The sequence below is a fragment of the Diceros bicornis genome, chromosome 9 (genome assembly GCF_020826845.1).
Source record: "Diceros bicornis minor isolate mBicDic1 chromosome 9, mDicBic1.mat.cur, whole genome shotgun sequence".
NCBI lineage: Eukaryota > Metazoa > Chordata > Mammalia > Perissodactyla > Rhinocerotidae > Diceros > Diceros bicornis.
The window spans coordinates 42,255,127-42,276,280 of NC_080748.1; the positions used below are offsets into that span (position 1 = coordinate 42,255,127).

The 21,154-nt window shown below is 33.1% G+C and overlaps 1 protein-coding gene across 7 annotated transcripts in view; it reads left to right on the forward strand.

Moving 5' to 3' along the window:
• The window catches only part of TDRD3 (tudor domain containing 3), a 171,992-nt gene that overhangs the window by 115,415 nt on the left and 35,423 nt on the right, over nt 1–21,154 (forward strand). For 4 of the 7 annotated variants that reach the window (XM_058548277.1, XM_058548279.1, XM_058548278.1 and 1 more), the window contains exons 12-13: nt 3,501–3,626; nt 14,705–14,790. In XM_058548277.1, the coding sequence (XP_058404260.1) occupies nt 3,501–3,626; nt 14,705–14,790 (212 nt within the window). The remainder of the gene's footprint in view (nt 1–3,500; nt 3,627–14,704; nt 14,791–21,154) is intronic. The other 3 variants (XM_058548282.1, XM_058548281.1, XM_058548280.1) reach the window with 1 other exon arrangement.

The window sequence follows — 21,154 nt, forward strand, 5'->3', positions numbered from 1 at the left end:
GAAAGCAAGTACAGGTGTTCTTCACTATCCAGACTCTCACTCTTGCAACTCAGACCACTCACTTTCCAAAATACAGGAACTATTTGATTTAGGTAGTGGGGGGTTACTTAGGTTTAGCTGTTTCTCCCTCATGGGAGAGGCAAGAAAAGGTAAAGTAGTTGGAAATCAGTCTTGGTTTATAGAGCTAACAGTGTCTGCCTTAGAGGAAATGGCCACTTGTGTCAGATGCTTCTGTGAAAGGTTGTTTAAGATGAGGATGCAAAAATACTTTTCTGTGTTGGAGAATTTGGGGTTGTGGGTGACCTTGACGAGCAGAGGAAGTAAGTGATTGGAGTTCAAGTCCAATAATGTTTGAAAGACTTGGTAAACAACTCAGGCTTTCCATTGAAATCCGACAAGGATCATGCCCTAGTATTAAGTGCAATACTAAGTGCAATACCATTACAAAGCATAAAACCAACTCTTTACAGGATCAAGGATATCTGGTTGTACTCTGCCTGCCTGCCAAAAGAAAACATAATCCTCTTTTTGGGAAAAATAATATTTTCAGGAACCTCTTCAATATTTCATCTGCAATGTCTGGCATCCTATAAAAAATTATGAGGCATGGTTAAAAATACAGAAAAAGAGAATATGAATGACCAGAAACAAATAAAGCAACAGAGAATAATAGCAGACCTACAGATATTCAGATATTAGACTTAGCAGACAAATTCTTCCACAAATATTGAGTATTCAGCAAACCATAGTTGAATAGCTGCTAAGTGTCAAGTGCTTGTGATGTGTCAGGTACTTCTGGCTGTGCTATTACCCAATTGCCTTCAAATACCTGCTGAGATTGTTAATAAAGCTTTACTTTTAATTATAATTGTTTCAAAAAATCAATAATACTGAATTCATTAATTGCCTCTGCTGAATATATTCAAAATAAAGTCATTCTGGAAGACACTACGTAACAATTCCCAAAATGTTTTGAGCTTTTAGAGTGTTCTTAGAATCATTGGATGATCTTCTAAGGTGACTACTTTGATTTTAATTGGATGTATACTTTCAGTTTAGAGTGAGGGATTGTAGGCTCTATATAGCTTACACCATTAAGCAAATAAGGTAAATAATATTCATGCTTTGGAAGAGATGGGGTTAGTTATCTTCTGAAACCACCTGACTTAAGAGATAGCTCTTAAATGTCTTGTCAAGAATAGGCAACTTTCCAACTTTCTAGCCAGGGACCAGGGTAAAGACATTGGCTATAGCTGTCATTAAGAAACCATAATCTTAATTGCGTTAAAATGATGTTTTGGAGATAGTTAATCAATCAATATAATGTATCATTTAAAAAAAGCTCATAATATCTTGCCTTCTCTCGAGCTTTGTTTCCATTGAAGGATTTGAGGATTGGGACAATTCTCCTCCTTCTCTATAGATTGCCATAACTACCATAACTTTCTGCCCCCTCACCTGGAATACTGTAACAACCTCCAAATTGGTCTCCTTGCCTCAAACCTTATTCCTCTTAAATTTGTCATGTTAACTGCCACCACCATGATCCTGGTCTGAGACCATGACATTCTTCCTAGTTAAAATCTTTCACCTGTAGAATAAATACAGACTCTGGCATGCACATAGAGCCTCTATGAGCTGGCCCTTCCCTTCTTGTCCTGTCTAATTCCCTATTTGTTGACCCTTCTTCTCAAATTATGCCATAATTAATTTTAACCTATTTGTAGTTTCCTGCACTCATCTTTATGTTTTATGTCCCTTAACTTTCCCTGAGCACCCTCCTCAGTTCTTTACTTGGCTAAACCCTCTTCATCCTTGAAGACCGTATCCCTTGTCGTCTGTCTCAGGAAGCTCTTCCCGAACTCCTCAGCCTTATTAAGTGTGGTATCACTACACCTTTATTACAGTATTTTCCACATTATATATAAGTCATTTTTCACACGAGTTGTCTTTATTAAACTGTAAGTTCCTAAAAGGATATCAACTTATTTGATTCCCTAAAATATATTATGACTCATTGTTGAACTTACCTAAATTGACGTAATTATCTGAGAAGCTTACAATTGAAGCATAGGTCGAGAAATACAACAATTCATAGAACACAGAAGTGTGAGGCTAAGAAATAAAGAAGGAAGAGAGAGAGGTGATTGTGTATCAAGAACTCTGAAATAAAATTCCAGCGTGGTGTATCTAAACTTGGTAGTATCCAGACCCGGGAAGGAAACACCATGGATTAACTTAATGACCTTTGTAGTATGAAGTATACTAGTCGATCAGTAAAAACAGATTCTTTCCTAGTACATCCAGGTTAACTCATATTTTAGAAGGATGTGGAGAATAAGAATTTTTGTTGCCTTTAGCATTTTCTGATTCTGGTGAGCCTGTTAAGAGATACTGTTAGAGTAGATAGTGTTATAGTAGAACATCCAACTACCCTAGGTTGAAGAAAATATTCCTTATAAGTAAATAGTTTTTTATTTCCATTTCATGTTCACTAAGCAACATTCAGACCTATAATTCGGGTCCTAAATGGCTTGACCTATAGTGGAGGAGTACTCCAACCAGTTGACCTACTCCCAATTACCTTAACAGATAAATTTTAAAATTGTAGTTGTTATATAAATCAGTTCCTTGTGAGTTTGTTAAGATGCCTTAATTTGCAGAGCCAAATTACACTAAGTAAACTGATAAAATAAAAGTGTCTGGTCTTGCAGTGTCTCAAATCTTGTAAATCCTGAATATAAGTAGTGTGCTTACTCCTTACCTGACATCCCTACTTCACCCCAGCTGCCTGTGATGACTGCAGCAATGAGCCTTCTTCGACATTTATTTTTGGCATATATTCCTATGTTTTAAATAAATTACTCCATTGTTATATATTCTGATTAGTACATAAGAATTGTCTTACTAACATTAATTAGTCAAAGGGCTTCAGTGGCTAACAACAAAACATAACACTGGATCTTTTCACAGCCATTTAGCAAGCGAATATGCTTCTCTACTGACCCTCTTAGTTCTGTCCTGAAGTGTTACTACTGCTCAATATATGTCAGAACTCATATAGATGAGAGAATTGTTCTCTTTTTTTAGCCAATTTGTGGTTATCCAAAGGTAAGTTTTCTTTCTTAACAATATTATCCTCTTAAAAATTATTTTCTTAAAAATATTGTATATTTGAAAGTTGCTAAAAGAGTAGATCTTAAAAGTTCTCATTACAGGAAAAAAAATTTTGGTAACTATGTGTGGTGATGGACGTTAACTAAACTTATTGTGGTAATCATTTCATAATATATACATATATCAAATCATTATGTTGTACACCTAAAACTAATACAATGTTATATGTCAATTATATCTCAATAAAATAATTAATTAAAAAAATGAGCTTTCAAAAATAATATTACACACTGTAACACTTTGAGTCTTTACATTTCCCTTAAATATTGTCCTTTGTGGACATTATTGATTGTCATATTTAAAACTCCTTTTTGTCTCCTCAGTTTTACCGAGCAGAAGTTGAAGCTCTTCATTCTTCAGGTATGACAGCAGTTGTTAAATTCATTGATTATGGAAACTATGAAGAGGTGCTACTAAGCAACATCAGGCCCATTCAAACAGAGGCATGGGTACGTGATCCAAATTCTATACAAAGGCATAAGCTATTTTGAAGCAAACACATGGTTCTAAAAGATTAGTCATAGTCTTACAAAACTTGCAAGTGGAAAAGTATTTTGAATTTGCTTAAAAATGCTACCCCTAAAGTAAGATTTTGATTTAATAATTACTGAACTACAATAAAAATGAATACATTGGAATTACTTTTCTTGTATAATGCTTTGTTATATTATGCTTTGGAAATAGGTGCCCGTATTTACGTTTGCCAAAAATTTGTATGTTTAAGATGGGTTTTTATGCATATTTTGTTTCTTCCCAGTTTTTTACTTTAAATTTGACTAAATAATGTCCAGCAGTTGTCAAATTTAAATCTCTGTTGAATACGTGTATATTCCTTATTATTTTAGTTACATGTAAAATTAACAAAAACACTTTATATATGAATTCACACTGCATTTACTACACATATATTTATATATATGTACAAATTAATTATAAATAGCTCTGTTTAATAATTATTTGATTAACTTTATTGCCAAATGTTATGTCAAAGCCGTGTGATAATTTTGATGATGTAATTTAGAACATATTGGCCTCATGGAGTCCATTTTACATAGGACTTATGTGACTTTATATAGATAGATTCTCAACTACATTTAGGCAAAAACAGGAGGACAAAGTATAATTGAATTAGTTTTATAAATTTTTTTTAATTTCTTTCTTTTCTCCAATTTGTGAGTAGCTGTTAATAAACTTATCATTAGAAGCCTAAGTTATTGCTGTTTCCCTAAAATATCAAAATATACTAGAAAATTTTATCATCAAGACATCATTGAAGCATACACTGTTTTTTCATGAGCTGTTTTTAGTTTAGTTTAGTTTTGGTCTTTTTACATTTTTCTGTCACGTCCTCAGTGTTATCCACCCCCCCCCCCCAAAATGATAAATAAATTAACAACAAAAAACCTGGTGCTAGTAATCGTGTTTTGGGCCATGGATCTTTGTTCTTTGCCTTTTTGTTCTAGGAAAACTTTCATTTTCTAGACAATTTATCTTTTCATATTTTACAGTATAACATTACTAATGATTCATATGTTTAGTTGAGATCCTTTCCCTCACTCTCATTCTCTGAAGTTTAGTTGCTTTTTCCCTAAAAGACTGAAATACCATCAATATCTAATTTATGTCTTTCTTTTCTTGGAGAAACTTAATGTAGCCATATTTTTGCCCTTCTGATTCTCATATGATGACTATTTTCATTCTCTTTTTTCCATTAATACTCACATTTTAATCTAGTTTTAATGGTAAAAGTAATTATTTATTGAGTCTGTATTTCTAGAAATTGAGTCCTGGTTTGCTATTTATCATGTGCTCCCAAATGTTTTTAGCTGTTCCAGCCAAGATTCAAAATAGAATTTTTACGTTATTTAGTTTTTTTTTTAATTTTTTACAAGATTTAATAAGAGATTAATTTTATTCTTTTCTCTCTAAAAAAAAAATTAGTTTTCTCACTTTGTTTCTTCTCTACTTCCTTTTTCTATTCCAGAGTGTCCATAACTGATGAGCGTATTTGTCATTCCTCACTGTAGCTCTTGCATTTAGAGATGTTTGGTACTGAAGTGATAATTTTCTTTCTACAGTCAGTGACTTTTCCTTTTTCCCACTTAATAGTCCTCATTGCTTTATAACTGGTTTTAGGTTTATGTAAACTTAGCTGGACTATAAATTTATTGGATGTCACAGCCCATGTAGTGATTCTGTTCTGAACCACAGCAATACTTTCATATTCTTTCTACCCATTTATGAATACTCATCTATGCTTTATTATGCTATTTTTTACTTATTTACATTTTCTGAAATCAACTTAAAAATCTTTTATAAGATGCTTGAAATATTTTGCAGGAAGAAGCAGGATAGAATCACTAAATCTTTTGGACATTCTGGTATTTTTTTTCTCCTACTTACAAATAATCAAGTGATTGTTGATGTTTTATTATTTTACGTAAATTAGTATAACAAATACTTTTGGATCGTGAACATCATTATTGAGGATAAGATTGTCCTTTCATCTTTATCTGCATGAATAATTGACTTAGTTGTGGAAGCATCTCCTTCTTGATATATAAAAGCCACCAGCTTAACATATCTTCACCCATCTCCGTTTTTTACAAATACATATGTGCATATATACATAAAAAGCCCCTGAAGAAAAACAGTCTATGTAGCAGTCAGTATATTTAATGTAGAGTTAGAGTTCTCTTAGCCTCTGAGAATATTAATGTTGGGGTCTATGAGCACTTTTTTTTTTTGTAACTGGGGAATCGTAACAAGTTTTAAGTTAAAACAAAACATTCAGTATACCAATAAAAAGGTAACTCTAATTGACAAGTCAAAATAGAAAAAGGGCAGCGAAGTTGTCAGAAGCCTTAGCATAATTATTCACTCACACTTTTGATTGTGTATTTTTTAATTTTTTTATTCTTGCACTACGTACATGCATTACTATGTTTAATTGTGCAATGATATTGTATCTTTTACTAAGGTTTATGTTTGTTATTGGCTCGAGATTTTGGAAAACCTCTTGTTTTCTTAAATGTAGCAATGATCATTCATTGAAGATATTTTTAATAGTTTGCAGGAAGAACAACCCAAAAAGCCTACATATAAACCAAAAGCCTTTATAGAAATCAATTGCCTATATTGTCTCTTAAAGCTATAAGGATAAATCATTAAATGAAAAGCATGAAATATTAAGAAACTCAATGACCAAGTTAATAGTGTCTTGTATGGAAAATTAAAATAAAAATCAAGTTAATAGTTTAAATCTAAGTGTTAATATTTTTCTCATGAATTTTAGGAATTATTTGCTTTAAATCTGTCTGTAGACCAAACATCTATTTTCCCTTTTTATCTGGATACACGTTTTTACTTCCAGAACATGCTTACTCAGTGATGATGTTTTAGATGTCGAAAATATGTGTTCCAAAATGATTTACTAAACTTTTTGGTAAGTCATCCTTGATTTTTTTGTCTAGCTAGATTTCACCTGGTTCTTTGAGTATCATAAAATATTCTGTTTTAATTTTAGTGTCTTCATTATAGTGAACTCTGATTATCACAAATAATGTTAGGTTCACAGCTCATTCTTAACTGGATAAATTCTCTAGGTTTTTTTTTTCAGTGTTCTTTGAACGTTTGTAGGATTTTCCTTATTTTAGCAAAGTAAATGAAACATTACAGAGTCTTCATGGTGTAAAATTATATATAGAGAAAACCATAATATTATTTTATATTTCTGACCACTGTATGAGAAAACATTAGGGTCAAAGAAAACCTGCTATTTGTGTTCCCTTTCCAAATTGGTTCCTTTTAACTCTAAAACTAGTACGAGGAAATCTGTAAAAAGATGCCACAGGCAATTTGGAATTACTGTAAAACACCCTGGCACTGCTGCTCAGACAAATCTTTTCTGTTTTTAGGGTGTTTCGAACATGCTGGTTTCTAAACGTTCTTAAAAGTTCATAGGATTTACTTCTTTGTATCAGGAAATGATCATTGTTCAGCTATTGTTCCCACTAGAAAAATTATGATTGTGTAGATAATGGTTAGTTCTAAGACCTTAACATACACATCATCTTGGGCAGTAATTCTGGAAAGTGATAGATTGTTATTGTCTTTTAGATGATCATTCTATCTTAAGTGATTTTCTGTAGAGTATTCATTTATTCAACAAATATTCGTTGCATATCTGTTAGGTCCAGGTACTGTTCTAGGTGAGGGGTATATGCTAGTGCATAAAACACAAAAATCCCTGCCCACTGCACAAAGTTAGAAGAAAGTTATAGTTCCAGTTATATGAAACAAATATCTCATGAGGATCTTTATTCTTACCTCTTGAAGCTGTAAACAAAATACAAGTGGAGAAAATCTTGTTTACTGAAGTTTTAATTTAAATAATGTTAAGTATTTTATTCCTCCTTAGTTTGAAGATAAAATTAATGTGAAATAAGAAAGTATGACAATGAATTTTATCTATTTAAAAAGTTTTTATCTATTTAATTTTATCTATTTAAAAAGTAAAATTTGTTTTTAGGAGGGTTTGGGTTCTTTTTTTATAATTATAGTATATATATTTTTCATTTTAAGCATACTTTAAAAAAAGAACTATCAATCTCAAAGTTTTACTTTTGAAATAAGTTTGCACAAAATTTATTTTATAATGACATGGGAAGCACATTTGAAAGTTACCTTTTCAAATTCAAATAACGTTAATAAAAAGCCATAAATTATTCTTCCATTAATAAAAATATTAAAAAGAAACATAGCAAAAAAAGAAAAAACCCTAACCTATTTAATGAGGAAGGAGATTGAGAGTTGTGATATATAAATTAATGAGTTAAAATGAATTCTAAGTATATTAGAACAAGGTCATGTTAGTAATTTTAATGACATAGTGATAAAGTTAGGCTGTATCTAGTTTGTATTTGATATCAAAAGATCATAATAGATATTGAAAAGAGGACAATTATTATAGAAACCATTAACTTCAAAAGAAAATTAGAATTATGTAACAGTGAGATTCTGCCAATTAGTATCCAGTAACAAGTGCGAGCATCTGTTTGATCACAGTCCGGGAGGTTTTTCATTCTTGCTGATAAATTCTTAAGTAAATTAATGGGCATAATTTGCCATACTTAAATTTCTGCGCTAAAAGCATAATTTGATTAAGGTCACTGAAATACATTTTCTTCCACTGTACATATTTTGGAAAACTTTCCTTTCAAAGGTTGTGCTGTGGGCAGTGCTTAATTTCTTTTGTTGTATAAACACAGAGTAAATCAGATGAAAGTGTACAGCTAATTTAACCTCATTTAAGAACATAATTTCAAATCATGGTGGTGGAATTTGGGGGAGTCCATGCAATATCTTTTTTTTTTTTTCCCATGCAATATCTTTAAGCTTTATTTTAATAAAGTTTGGTCGTATTTGATATGCTTTATTTATTTCTTCATCTGTTACGTAGCCTTTCACAATTCCCACAGGAGGTTGTGGATTATACAAAAGGACTTTATTGGAGATATGAAAGCTGTTGATATAGAGGGAGAGATGATTCGTTCATAAATGCATGTCGTATGCATAGATATGTCAACTTAAATAATGTTGATATCTACCCCCTAAAGCCCAAATTCAGTTTGTGACAGCTAAACCTAATAGATTATTATGAAAATCTTGAGATCTAGTTTTGACCCGACTATGTTATTCAATAGACATTTAATTTCGCCATTTAAATTAGTACTAAGAGAATAATATGCTATTTTAAGAACTTGTTCAAAAGTATTCCTTGAATTTCGATATCTGATTATTTAATATATTGTAATCTATTCAAAAGACTGTATATAAATATCTTTAAAAGGTTTTTGGGTAATCTCAGTTTTCCTAAGCAATGAAAGTACAGATTACATTATTCTCTCATGTTCCTTTTTTCTGAAGGTGAAATAATTCCTAAAGTGAAATAACATGGCAGGGTATTATGTAAGATGCACTATCTTTTTAAAGTTACTTCAGTGATAGTACTCAGATTTGTTTCTAACTTTAATTACAGTTCATAAAACAATTTAAGCCCTAAATTATTTAAATATTAACATTAAATATCAAGGTAGTTTAAGTGTTTGAAAAATCCACAGCACTCTTTTTTTGTGTACGTGAATAATATCAGCAGATATTAAGATTTTTTTTTTTTTTTTTTTTTTTTTTGGTGCGAAAGATCAGCCCTGAGCTAACATCCATGCTGATCCTCCTCTTTTTGCTGAGGAAGACCGGCTCTGAGCTAACATCTATTGCCAGTCCTCCTCCTCTTTTTTTTTTTACCCCCCAAAGCCCCAGTAGATAGTTGTATGTTGATAGTTGATAGTTGCACATCCTTCTAGTTGCCATATGTGGGACGCCACCTCAGCATGGCGGGAGCAGCGGTGCGTCGGTGTGCACCTGGGATCCGAACCCAGGCCGCCAGTAGCGGAGTGCGCGCACTTAACCCCTAAGCCACGGGGCTGGCCCCAAGAATCTTTTATCTTCTAATTCTCCCCTTTATTAACAGCAACCTTAAGTATGGGCTCCTGAATTATGATGTTGGTTAATTAAGAAGTAAATTTGTGATGCTTTAGATTTATGCTGAATATTATATAATTTTGGTTTTTCCTTCAAAATAGTCTTAAGGAGGCATCATGGGTGAGATCTACAGCTGAGGGGAGCTGGGATTGTCGGGTGCACTTATTTTTCCTTGACATTTTTGATTCAGTAGACTCAGGATTTGTTCTAAGTGTAAATTTTATTTTTTCATTTACTTTATTTATCGGGACTTTTAAAACTGTAATTTCAAACTGCACTGAATTTTACCATTCCTTTGCATATATAGGCAAAAGACTTCCTGATATACTCATTGCACAGGAAATAAAGTAGTAAAATAAATGAATCTGAGAAATATTTTTGTTTTGTTTTTTTCTTTGTTCCCAAAGATGTTAATCTTATGTTGGGTATCTGCCTTGACTAGACAATCATTCAGTATATTTTAAAGATTTTTATGAATGTGAAAGGCATCCTTTTTGAATTAAAAAATATATATACACGATTCTGTTTTAGTTGCTAGTGAATTTCTGAACCTCTTCCATCTGCACCTAAAAAAGCAGAGAAATAATGTTGCTCAGTGTACCGTAGACTTTATTCCCTTTCATATAGAGCTCCCATAATGCATCCTTCCTCTTCTAAAGTCAGTGATTGTGAACCTTGATGGTGATGGGCTAAAAGGGGACTTATGACACATATCTGATTGCATACCATAGTGAGTCATCAGTTGTGCGTTCTCTTTTTAATCCTACATGGTCATCTCTGTGTCTCTACTTAATTCTGTTTTTCTGTATTCTTCCTTTTGTTATTTTATTAGTCATCTCTCTCTGTTTTCACTCTATTTCTTAAACACCATTGTATCCTTTTGGCTTTTTTTTTTTTTTAACTTTTTTTTCTTTTTACCTATCGTGAGTAGGTATCTCTTGGTGTATATCGACTACCCTTCCTACTGATTCTAATTTCCTGAGCTTTACTGGACCTATGCTATTTATTCTAAAATCATGTGCAATAGACTTCACTATCACACCTCTAGGAAAAGAGTGGAGTTGATCTCTCTCCTTATGAGAAATACTCTAGTGTTATAGAGCTTCCAGTTCCATTAAACTTTGGGAACTACTGGCAAGAGTTTTACACCTTGGCTTGAAGTAACTCCCTTAGCAGCCTGTCATTGACTGAGAGCTCCATTCAGAAGGGAAAGGAAATACTGCAACAGTGAGTACATTTTATTTGCCTTAAAAAAAAAACACCATATAGTTTGAGTAAACATAATGAAGAGGCTCTAGTTAAGCAGCTTAGATTATCATAAGAATACAAAAGTCATTATTTTTTGTACATACTTTTTCATGCCTAGTCCATCTAGCTCAGGGTTTTCTGAAGTGTGTTATGATAACATTAGTTCTGCTTCATGGTAAAATAAATTTGGAAAATGCTAGGTTAAAAAAATTAAGAACACTTTTTGATTAAAGGACTTCTTTGAGCCAGTAACAGGTTAATACGTATTTTAAATCTCCGAGAGAGATATGTAGTGCATATTGCTTTACAAACTTATTTGCTCATGGAATGCTTTTTTTTTTTTCTGTGTAAAACCTGTTATAGAAAGTCTACAGGAGGTACTTTGGAAAATGTCTTAGTTATCGTCTTTCTAGTTTTCAAATTTCCCATCTTTAAAATAGGGTGAAGATTTATGTTTAGAATATATTGTTTTGAATGTTCCAGACTTCTTATTAATAATAGAATATTGTATTTTTATGTTACAAATAAAGACTAAAGGCTGTTTCTCCTCAAACGTGTTCCAAGATTCTTTACCTTTCTGTGAGTAGAGGAAAAAATATATTCCTGAAATGTTATGTCCCTTTTAAGTACGTATGCCATTAGTAATAGTGTTTTATGACATAAAAATAAAATTCAGATCTTATTTTACATGTAATTATACACAACTCACTGGTCTTTTAGTTTTATTTTAACTTGACTCTAATTTTGGGAACTTTTATGTGTTAACTTTTAGAAATTGTCATTTGTGAAGACTCCCATTATAGCTTCTATAATATTGCTATCCTTTTCTGTAATTCTCACCTAATAACCCACGTGATATTTATATGTTCCAGCAGCAAGGGCATTTTCATCATTTGTGGTTTTGTATTCGTTATTCTTGAATAATCTAGTGTAAGGCAAAATCTGAAGTCCCTTTTTTTGTTAATCTGGCATTGGCCACTAAATCGAAAGAAACTGTCAAAGCAAGTTAATTACACAGGGTATGTGGGCATTCTTAAATGAAGAAGAGGACTCCTACAAGACCAAAAATTGTTTTGTTTCAACATTGGTATTGCTCTTTTACTAATAGGCTAGTGTGTTCTGAAGCCTTTGAATAGTACTCTTTTAATCAGTTAAAAGCCTCCTAAAAAACTAACAAACTCTTATACTTAATTGCTCTTGATCTCCTATTCTTATTTTCCTGGTAACAGTTGTTAAATCAGATGAATTGATAATCTTGGATCTAATTCCAGAGCTTACTTGAGAGATTTGGAGGGGGGAAAAATTCTCATTTTAAAAAAACGTGTCCTTTCCAGGCACTTATAAACAAGGGGAGAATTTATGGTTGGATAATAGCTAGTGAAAGTGCAAAGGAACTCTATAAATAAGCAGTAGATATATACTATAAGTACTATTTCTTTTAGAGCTTTAGGGGATCAGAATTTTAAGTGAGCACATGAGCCAGCTTGGTAACTCAAACAGTGGAAGGAGGTCAGTAATTATTTGTTGAATGATTGATGTAGTCCTGGTGGTCACCTTCATTACTGAAGAGTCCTTCTTCAGGCATCAAGCCCAAGTATGATAGTTTAATATGATATTTTTTCAACAAATATTCTTTGAGTGCTTTTTGTAACAAAGCTCCTTTGAAAAACAGATCGACCTAAATACTTAAGGGATTAAAAGGATATAAGAGAAGTAGAAGATATATTTCCTTCCTTTCAGAAGCTACCTAATAGATATTGATAAGACCTTCATCAAATTGAGGTGGTTGTAATCTGGGAACTATTGTTGGCATGGGTCTTGATTATAATTTTGTTATGGATGTTAAATGAATGAGATAGTGTAAAGGAAATAAGTAAGTGGGGAAGGCCAACATTGACTTTTCTAAACTAGTGTTAAATTTAACAAACTTTATTAGCGTTTTTATCTTGCTAGAAGTATTTCATTTTTTCCCACATCATGTGATTAGGAAATTAGGGTCAGTGCTCTTGGTCATGCTTAACGAAGAGCGTATTTTGCAAAGTAAGATATTAGAAGTCAGTTTAATTCTATTTCTCTATGGTTCAAATTCTAAAATTTATGGACTTGTGGTTTTTTTTAATGTTGGTAACCATTTTTTGGTACTATTTATTGAATGATTTAGGAGAATATAACGAGCATTTTATCTTGAAAAGACTTAAGTTAAAATAATGTGGAGGAAAGTATACTAATGTATTTTTTCCTCATAAGATAATCAGATAATATAAATCTTATTATTATTAGGAATTCCTGAATTTGACCATCAGTACCCAAAAGAATGTTAGACTTAATTAGATTTTTTAAATATGGAATTGAAATCTTAAAGCAAAGGGAAAAGGGAGACGTATCAAAAGCTTGAGAGTATTAGTACTTACTCGAAATTTTTTATCTAGTCTAGGTAAATCTTTTTTTTCTCTTCTTCCTTTTTGTTCTCCTTCTTTTCCTTTCCTCTTCCTCCTTATCCTGTGCTTTTCCTCTTTGTCCTCCTCCTCTTTTATTTTGTTTTCTATTATGTCTGAGTGTTTGCCTTTTTATTCATCTTAAAGGTTTCAAGTCGCTTTTAACTATTAGGTTGATATGTTCCACCCCAGGCAGGACTGATGCTCAAATGAAATCTGGTTAAATAGAGCATGTTTTAAAGTTCAGGAAGCCTCTAAAAGCTTTGGGCACGAGTAAATTGATATTCCTAGTTGATCTGATGCCCCGGTTAGTGTTAAGGTTTACTTAACACTTGGCATTACTGATAGTAGTTCTCATAAATGGAAAGACTGTTAGAGACTGAGATGTATTGGAGCTGATTACAAAAAGATCTAGAAATGATAAAAAGTTGGTCATATGCCCAGTCCATTTAAATTGTTTCCTCATATTCATAGGAAATGAGCAAAGAAATGAAAACTTTCTCATTGAATGTGTTTAAAACTTATTAGAAATGTAAATAGTCAAGATGAGAAATTAAAATATGTAACTCCCTAAGAGAAATTAAGGCACTATGCAAGAAACTAGAGACTGGAAACTCTAAATTTTGTTATAGAAAATTAGTTATAAAAGCCTACATTAAAAGCATTTTAGATATAATTTGGAAATGAATATAAGATTTATATCTCAAGAAGATGATGCACACATTTTCCTATTAATTTGTTGAAAGTACTTAAAATTGGCTATGGAAAGACTGAGTATTCTATCCATTCTAGTGATTATAATTGCTTTAATAAAAAAGATACTGAAGGAAGATGATTAAGATAGAAAAAAAAAAATGGCCACAGAGTGGGTTAAAGGTAGATTTGGTATCTTGGTTCTAAGGCATTTTTCAAAAAAGTTCTGTAATGGTATAATTGAAAAGATTTGACTGAAACTGCTAAACAAAATTTTTTAAACAAACTGCTTTAAATAATTTCAATTATAAAAACAAGTTTTACTTTCTGAAATGAGAATTACTATGCTTTGAGGTTCCAATAAATTTCACATAAACGGCAAAGTACAGCCAAAAATACTTCTGACGTTGTTTACTGCTTATTGCCATTCTTGGACCCAAGGCTGAGAAACATTTTCAGATTTTGTGTGCTTTATCCTGAAAGAATTTGATGAAAACGAGTCACTGAGAGAGTTAAATGTCTGCTCTGCTTGGCCTTTGAAAGAAGGGGAGAGGGCAAGGCTGGTCTTGGGCAAATTACTTCCACCTCCCTTTTTGCCCCTGCTTCAGCTCCAGGGGAGCTGGAAATGCACAGGAGGAATCAGAAGACCTGGGTCGAATCCGGGCTCTGCCACTTACTACCTATGTGACTTTGGGTAAGTTACTTAATGTCTCTTGGTATCAGTTTCAGTACAGGATTGTGGTGAGGATTAAGTAATACGATCAATGGAAATGTGCTTTGTAAACTCCCAAGGTCTATAGAAACATAAATTTTTATTATCATAAGTTTGACCACCTTCTTTCCTATTCTTTTGTAGTCTAGTCTCCACAGCTGTGCATTTTTAAAGCCATTCAAAATGACTTAACTCCTTTTTCTTCTCCCTGTGTCCTCTCCATATTGGAAGTCTTATTCCTATCCTTTGCATGCTTCAGAGTTAAGTATTCTAAGAATATAAAACCAGGCTGGTTATAAATTAATCTTCACTACAGAGTGTGGATTACTGTTACCCTTTCTTACCCTTCACGCTCAACTTTCTTCTTTAATTTCCAGAATTACATACTTAGAAACATCAAAGAATCTCTAATATATGGAAATTTGGACAGTGTTGGGGAGAAAGATTTTTGGAAGAAGGAAGTCCCTTAAATCTTGTTACTCAGATCACTCCTCTATTAGTTAGTAAAGTTGACCAGGAAAATGGGAATATGATTGTGTCTCTAATCCTTTCTTTTTCGCTATGGGAAAGCGGATAGAAATAGTTCAAAGTTCTTTAGAAGTCTCACTGAAAACTTAGATCTTTAAACTTGAGGAGTAATCATAGAGAGAAAAGATAAGGGATTTGGTGGCCATTTCTTTGGTCAGCTCTTTGAGTTATATCTGACTTTGCCTCATCTTTGCTTCTCAACAAAGTAAGTTCTAGCCCACCCTTAGCCAAATTAAATTTATAATGCCTTTTATCTTTGCTGGGTGCTCAGTTTATAGAGGCTGCATGGAGCTAAGGAAGAAAGAGAACTTGCCTTCTGGATCACATCTGGTTTCGGATCAAGGGATCTTTATGAGGGCATAAGAAGAGCTTATAGCTCTTCTTGGTCCAACCCTACCCCATAATCTAAGAATGCTTGATCTGGCTATGTGTAAATAATAGAAATAGTAGCCACTTACATGAACTGCTTGCCATTAATGCCTAATTACCATGGAGCACAATAACAGTTACTCATGCCATGATTAGATTAACTTTCTTAAAGGTTTTCTTTTTTTATTTATTTTTATAGCCTCGAATCATGACTTACACTCAATATGGTTTCTTGCTGAAGTAGCAGTGTCATCTTTCATAACTAAATTAGAGAGAAATATTGAGCTCTGGTAGTAATCAAATGCAAATTTAAACAATTAAGTACAGTGTTAAATTTATGAATTAATAGGAAAAAGTTAAATGATAATATTCATGCTGGCAAGGTTGCAGTGATACATTGCTGATGACGGTGTAAATTGGTGTGATCCTTCTGATTTTTCAAAGCCTTGAAAGTGTTCATACACTTTAAATTAATAATCCCACAGTTGTTAATCTCTCCTAGGGAAAGAGCAAAGGAAATAAGCTAATTGCTGAGAGATTGCAGCATTATGATAATCGTAAAAAACCAGAAGTTAGATGCCCAACAAAAAGAGAATGGTAAAATAAATTATCCATCTGCTGGATGAAGTATTATATATCTGTGATAAAAGATCATTATGAAGGCTGTAATATGGGAAATATTTATGATAAGTGAATAAAAGCAATTTATAGATTTGAATAAGAATACAGGGAAGGTAGTGGTTGTTTTAGTGTAGTAGAATTATGTATAGTCCTTCTAACATGTGTATATGTACATATATTTTTTCAATTTTATAAACCTTCTGTAATTTTGTATTACATTTTTTATTTGAAAAAGTAAAAGCAAGCAAAATAAAATTAGCAGGAAGAAACTGGATCATGATTAGGGAATTTTAGTCTTAAAATAATTCCTAAAAATTGCAAAAAGCATCTGAAAATATGGGAGTTAAAAAAAGTAAGATAAACAAAAACATCACTTAATTTCCTATTTTGCCCTTTTGCCTTCAGTGAGGTTAACAGCAACATGATTATGGTTTTTCATGATAAAATACCATGATCTTTAAACTTCTTTCTGTCTCTAATTAATAAATGAAATACTCCTACAACTAAACCAATAGACTTACTTATACAAAGTCTTACCACCTATTTTGACTCTATCTGTACAACCTACTTGTCAATTCCTTGCAAAATTCTCTCTTAATTACACACACACCTTCAGAATTCAGTCTCTCCCAAGTGCTTTCAAATGCAGAGCAAAATGCATTTCTCCTATGAAACGTTTATTCAATCTGTACTTATCTGCTATTCATAATTTCAGGAATATGTTAGTATGTAGTTACGATAATTTGTTTGACACTTTGTCCCTGTTTCAGTATTTGATACATTATTAAAATATTAAATGTAAAGGGAAATTTTTATATTGAGGTTTTCCTATTATAATTTCAAATATGTATTAATCTGTTTCAAAAAGCCTTTTTTGAGCACGGATTATGTGGCTTTCTCTCTCCACCCAGAAGAGCGCTTGGCACAACACATTTCCTTAGAACGATTATGTGCTAGACAGTGGGAATGCATAGATGTGCAGTCTCTACCCTCAAAGAGTCACAGACTAGCAGAGGAGCCCAGCAAGCAAACGAACATGTGTTCATCATGAACAGAGCACAGATGGAGAGTACCTAACTCAGTCAGGAACCGATTCACAAAAGAGGCAAGGCCTTCCTTGACTATCCCGTTATAAAACAGCAATGTTTTATCACATAAGCTCTCTATCCCCTTTGCCCTGGTTTATTTGTGCATATCCTGCTCCTCCCTTCATTCCCTAAGTAAAATCAGTATGAGAACAGGGATGTTGTTTCAGCTAATACTTCAGCATTCAGAACAGTACCTGAAACATAAGGGAGCTCTCAGTAAATATTTGTTAAATATGAATGAAGTTTAATGTGAGTCTTGAAAGTTTTGAAGGGCAGTTAGGACTTAGCTTGGGAAAAAAGGGAGGAAAGAGAGAATAGAGAAGGCAGAAAAAGTCTAGGAGGGCATGGTAGGTTGAAGTATGTTGGCACCGGTATTGGTTGAGTGTAGCAAATGTCAGTAGAAGAGGCTGCAGAGACAAGTGGGGTCAGAGGATGAAGAATCAGGTGGGTTATGGTAAGGAGTTTGAATTTTATCCCTCAGAATAGGGACCAATGAAGGATTTTAAGCAGGGAGGTGTCATGATGTGATCTTTGCTTCAAGATATTATTGCCTGGAGTATAGAAAATGGGTTTCAGTGAAAGCAAAGAATATGGAGCCCAGTTACTGCAGTAATTAAGGCAAGAGATGAGGACTTTGGAGTCATCAGAGTCTAGGCGAAAGTAAAGAGTATGGGTGAGATTGCCTAGAGAAAGTGTATAAAAAGGGAAGAGACAAGGACTGGGGTCAGACTTGTGGAGAACTTCACAGTTGAGGGGTGAGACGGGGCCTTGAGAAGGTATAGCCAGGGAGGACAAGGGGTTGGGCAGCAGGGAAGGGGTGTTGTACCCACAATATAAAATGCTGGAAAGGTCAGGGAAGATAAAAATTGAAAAGTGCCTGGTTGGATTTGGCAATCAACAGGTGACTAATAACTGTAGAATGCACTTTCAATAGAATGTTGGATGTGCAAAGCAACTTGTGGTTTCTTGAGAGTGAGTGGGAAATAAGGAAATAAAGAGGATAGTAGATAAGAATAAAGAGTGAAGGAGCTCAGGGTAAAAACCCAAGCATGTTTACATCAAAGGCACAGTGAAGCAAAGAGAGAAGGAGAGGTTGTAAAAATAGGAGCAAGGATTAAAAAAATAAAAACAGGCCATGGTGAGAAAGTGGGGTGTAATTACATGTGACTTTGGGTACTTTGAGGACCACTAGAAAGAGGAGAGGAAAGAAATAAATATAGATGTGGATGAGAGTAGGTTGTTGGGTTTCAGGAAGGGAAGCTGAATAATTCTTTAGTAATGAACTCTCTTCTCTGTGAAGTAAAAGTAGGTCATCTGTTGAAAATAGTGAGGTCAAGAATAGGAGAGGAATTTTGAAGAGAGAACTGCCCAGAAGAATGGGAGAGGGAGCTGACCAAGAATGTATTTATTTTCCCAGCAGAAGTTTTCAACACTTAGTAGAAATCATGCACAAAGGATTTTGTGACAGTTCATTCTCAGTTTCTAGTCTTTTAGTAGCTGCAAGAAAAGTTTGTTAAGTGGATATACAAATAAGAAGAACTTTTCATGTTTTTAAGCAGAAGCTGACAGTTAACCACTCAGCCAGTTTCTCGTTAGGAATCTGCTATTTGAAAGTCTACATAGTCATAATGACTATATTATTACCCTAGGACCTCAGCGAAGTACCATATTGGAAAATGCCCTGTGAAGATGGTTTTAGGCTTTTACTAGTAACAATATAATCCTAGAAATATTAACAAAGTTTCAGGCCTTCTTGAGCTCATCTTCATGCCAGGTAGTGATACGTTAAATAGATAAAAATGTTAATTATATACTTGAGCATTCTAAGCCACATTGTGTATATGGGTATGTGTGTGTGCAAGCATGTGAGAGATATCAGTGTTTAAAAAGTTTTGGTAGTTACTAAATTGTTCATTTAGAGTGGTTTATCTCAGTAAGGAGAGAAGAAAGTAAGGTAGAAAATTTAAAAACTACTGTTTAATCTTATGAGACTTAACCTATCTATTGACTTAACCATCTATTACTGACCCAGTTATAGAGATTTTCCTAACATGGACACAGTTTTAAATGAGGAAAATTTTTTTAAATGCTCATCATAATTTTTCGTGACAATTATAAAGAGTTGTCCACCACTAGCTATGGAATTATAAAACAAAATCCAAATAAGAAACCAGGTAATCCTGTTAACATATGCCCTTCACAATCATAGAAGTTAATTTGTAAACTGCCATGGAATATTCTTGTTCTGACATTGAAGAGGGCACTTGATCCTTTTCTAATTGCTACCATACCAAAATAATGATAAATTCTAAAAAGAGCCTAAACAACTTATAGTCTCTAACTAAGACCCGAGAGAGCTTAGAAAAATAGTCTGTCTCAAAGTTTATGCCACTGAATGTGATAACACTCATTAAACAGAGAAACCAAATACTATGAGATTTATCAAATTATGAAATTGATGCACATCCCTTATTTAAAATGTATTATAGTTATAAATTAAGTAAATTTAGGACCTTGCCAATTGAATATACAAAACACAATTATTAGTATTCATCTAAGCCTCTGAGGATAAATGTCTTGGAATATGTAATAGTTAATGTGAAGAATCTAGTGTGAAAATATTTGTATTGGTGAATTTTACTGCTTTATTATACTTTCCTCCTCAGTAGTCATATTCTCAGGGGAGTTAATGCTCCATGTCTGTAGATACCAAGGGGGGAACATTAACTTGGAGGAATTTTATCAAGATGATTCCTGTATTTGGTAAACTGGTAAGATTTGTCTCAGTAAAGATTACCACCTCTGGATTCCTTTCTTCAATGGAAGAAAAATGAACATGTTGCTAATTGACCAGATTCTCAGCTTCTCTTTTGTATTACATTGGTTATTACACCAATAATTGTAAAATCACTTTGTAAATGTAAAGTGCCACGTAAAGGCTCATTTAGCATTGTGTGTTAAGTTCTCAACCTCTATAACTCACTGGGGTAATATAAGCAAAGTGCTTGACTCAAACCAATAAAAGAAAAACTGTTTATGTTGTATGTGGCATTATAAAGAGTGTAGAACTGTACATTTGTGAAGTATAATAATAGCTCACTTTATTGAACACTTTGTACGAGACATTATTCTAAGCTCTTTACTAAACATTAATTCACTTAAAGTATAGTAGCTACTTATTGATATTGTGGCCATTTCAGGGTAGTTCATTCTCTCAATTGACTCATTCAGAATAGATAGCATGGTGGATAATTTGTGTTTTACAGTAAAAACTATAGGACCTAAATGATATCATATCTACTTTGTTGTATTAATTTCATGATTATTTAAAATGTAAATGAGATGGAAAGCACTTGATTTTGATCTATTTATATAAGCCTTGTAAGAGTTTAACATGATCAGTCTAATTCTCCTCCAGCCTCTGCATCCACTGGGATGAGTGGAAAAAGCGTGGACTTGGGAGTTCAACATAACCTGGGCAAGATATGTAATCTTTTTTAACCTCAGTTTTTGTTTCTCCTCTAAAAAATAGCAATAAAAATATGCAATCTCATAGGGTTGTTGTAAGGAACATAGTAACTGCTCAATAAACAATTTGTTCAGTTATTGAATGATTGAAGTGCGTGGCACACAAGTTCTTAGTTACTGCTGGTTCCATTTCTTTCGTTTTCCTTCAAGGCTTTGGAAGGCACAGCCTCCAGCATTGTTCCCTTCCTCAAAGTGATGTTTGTTGACCCTGG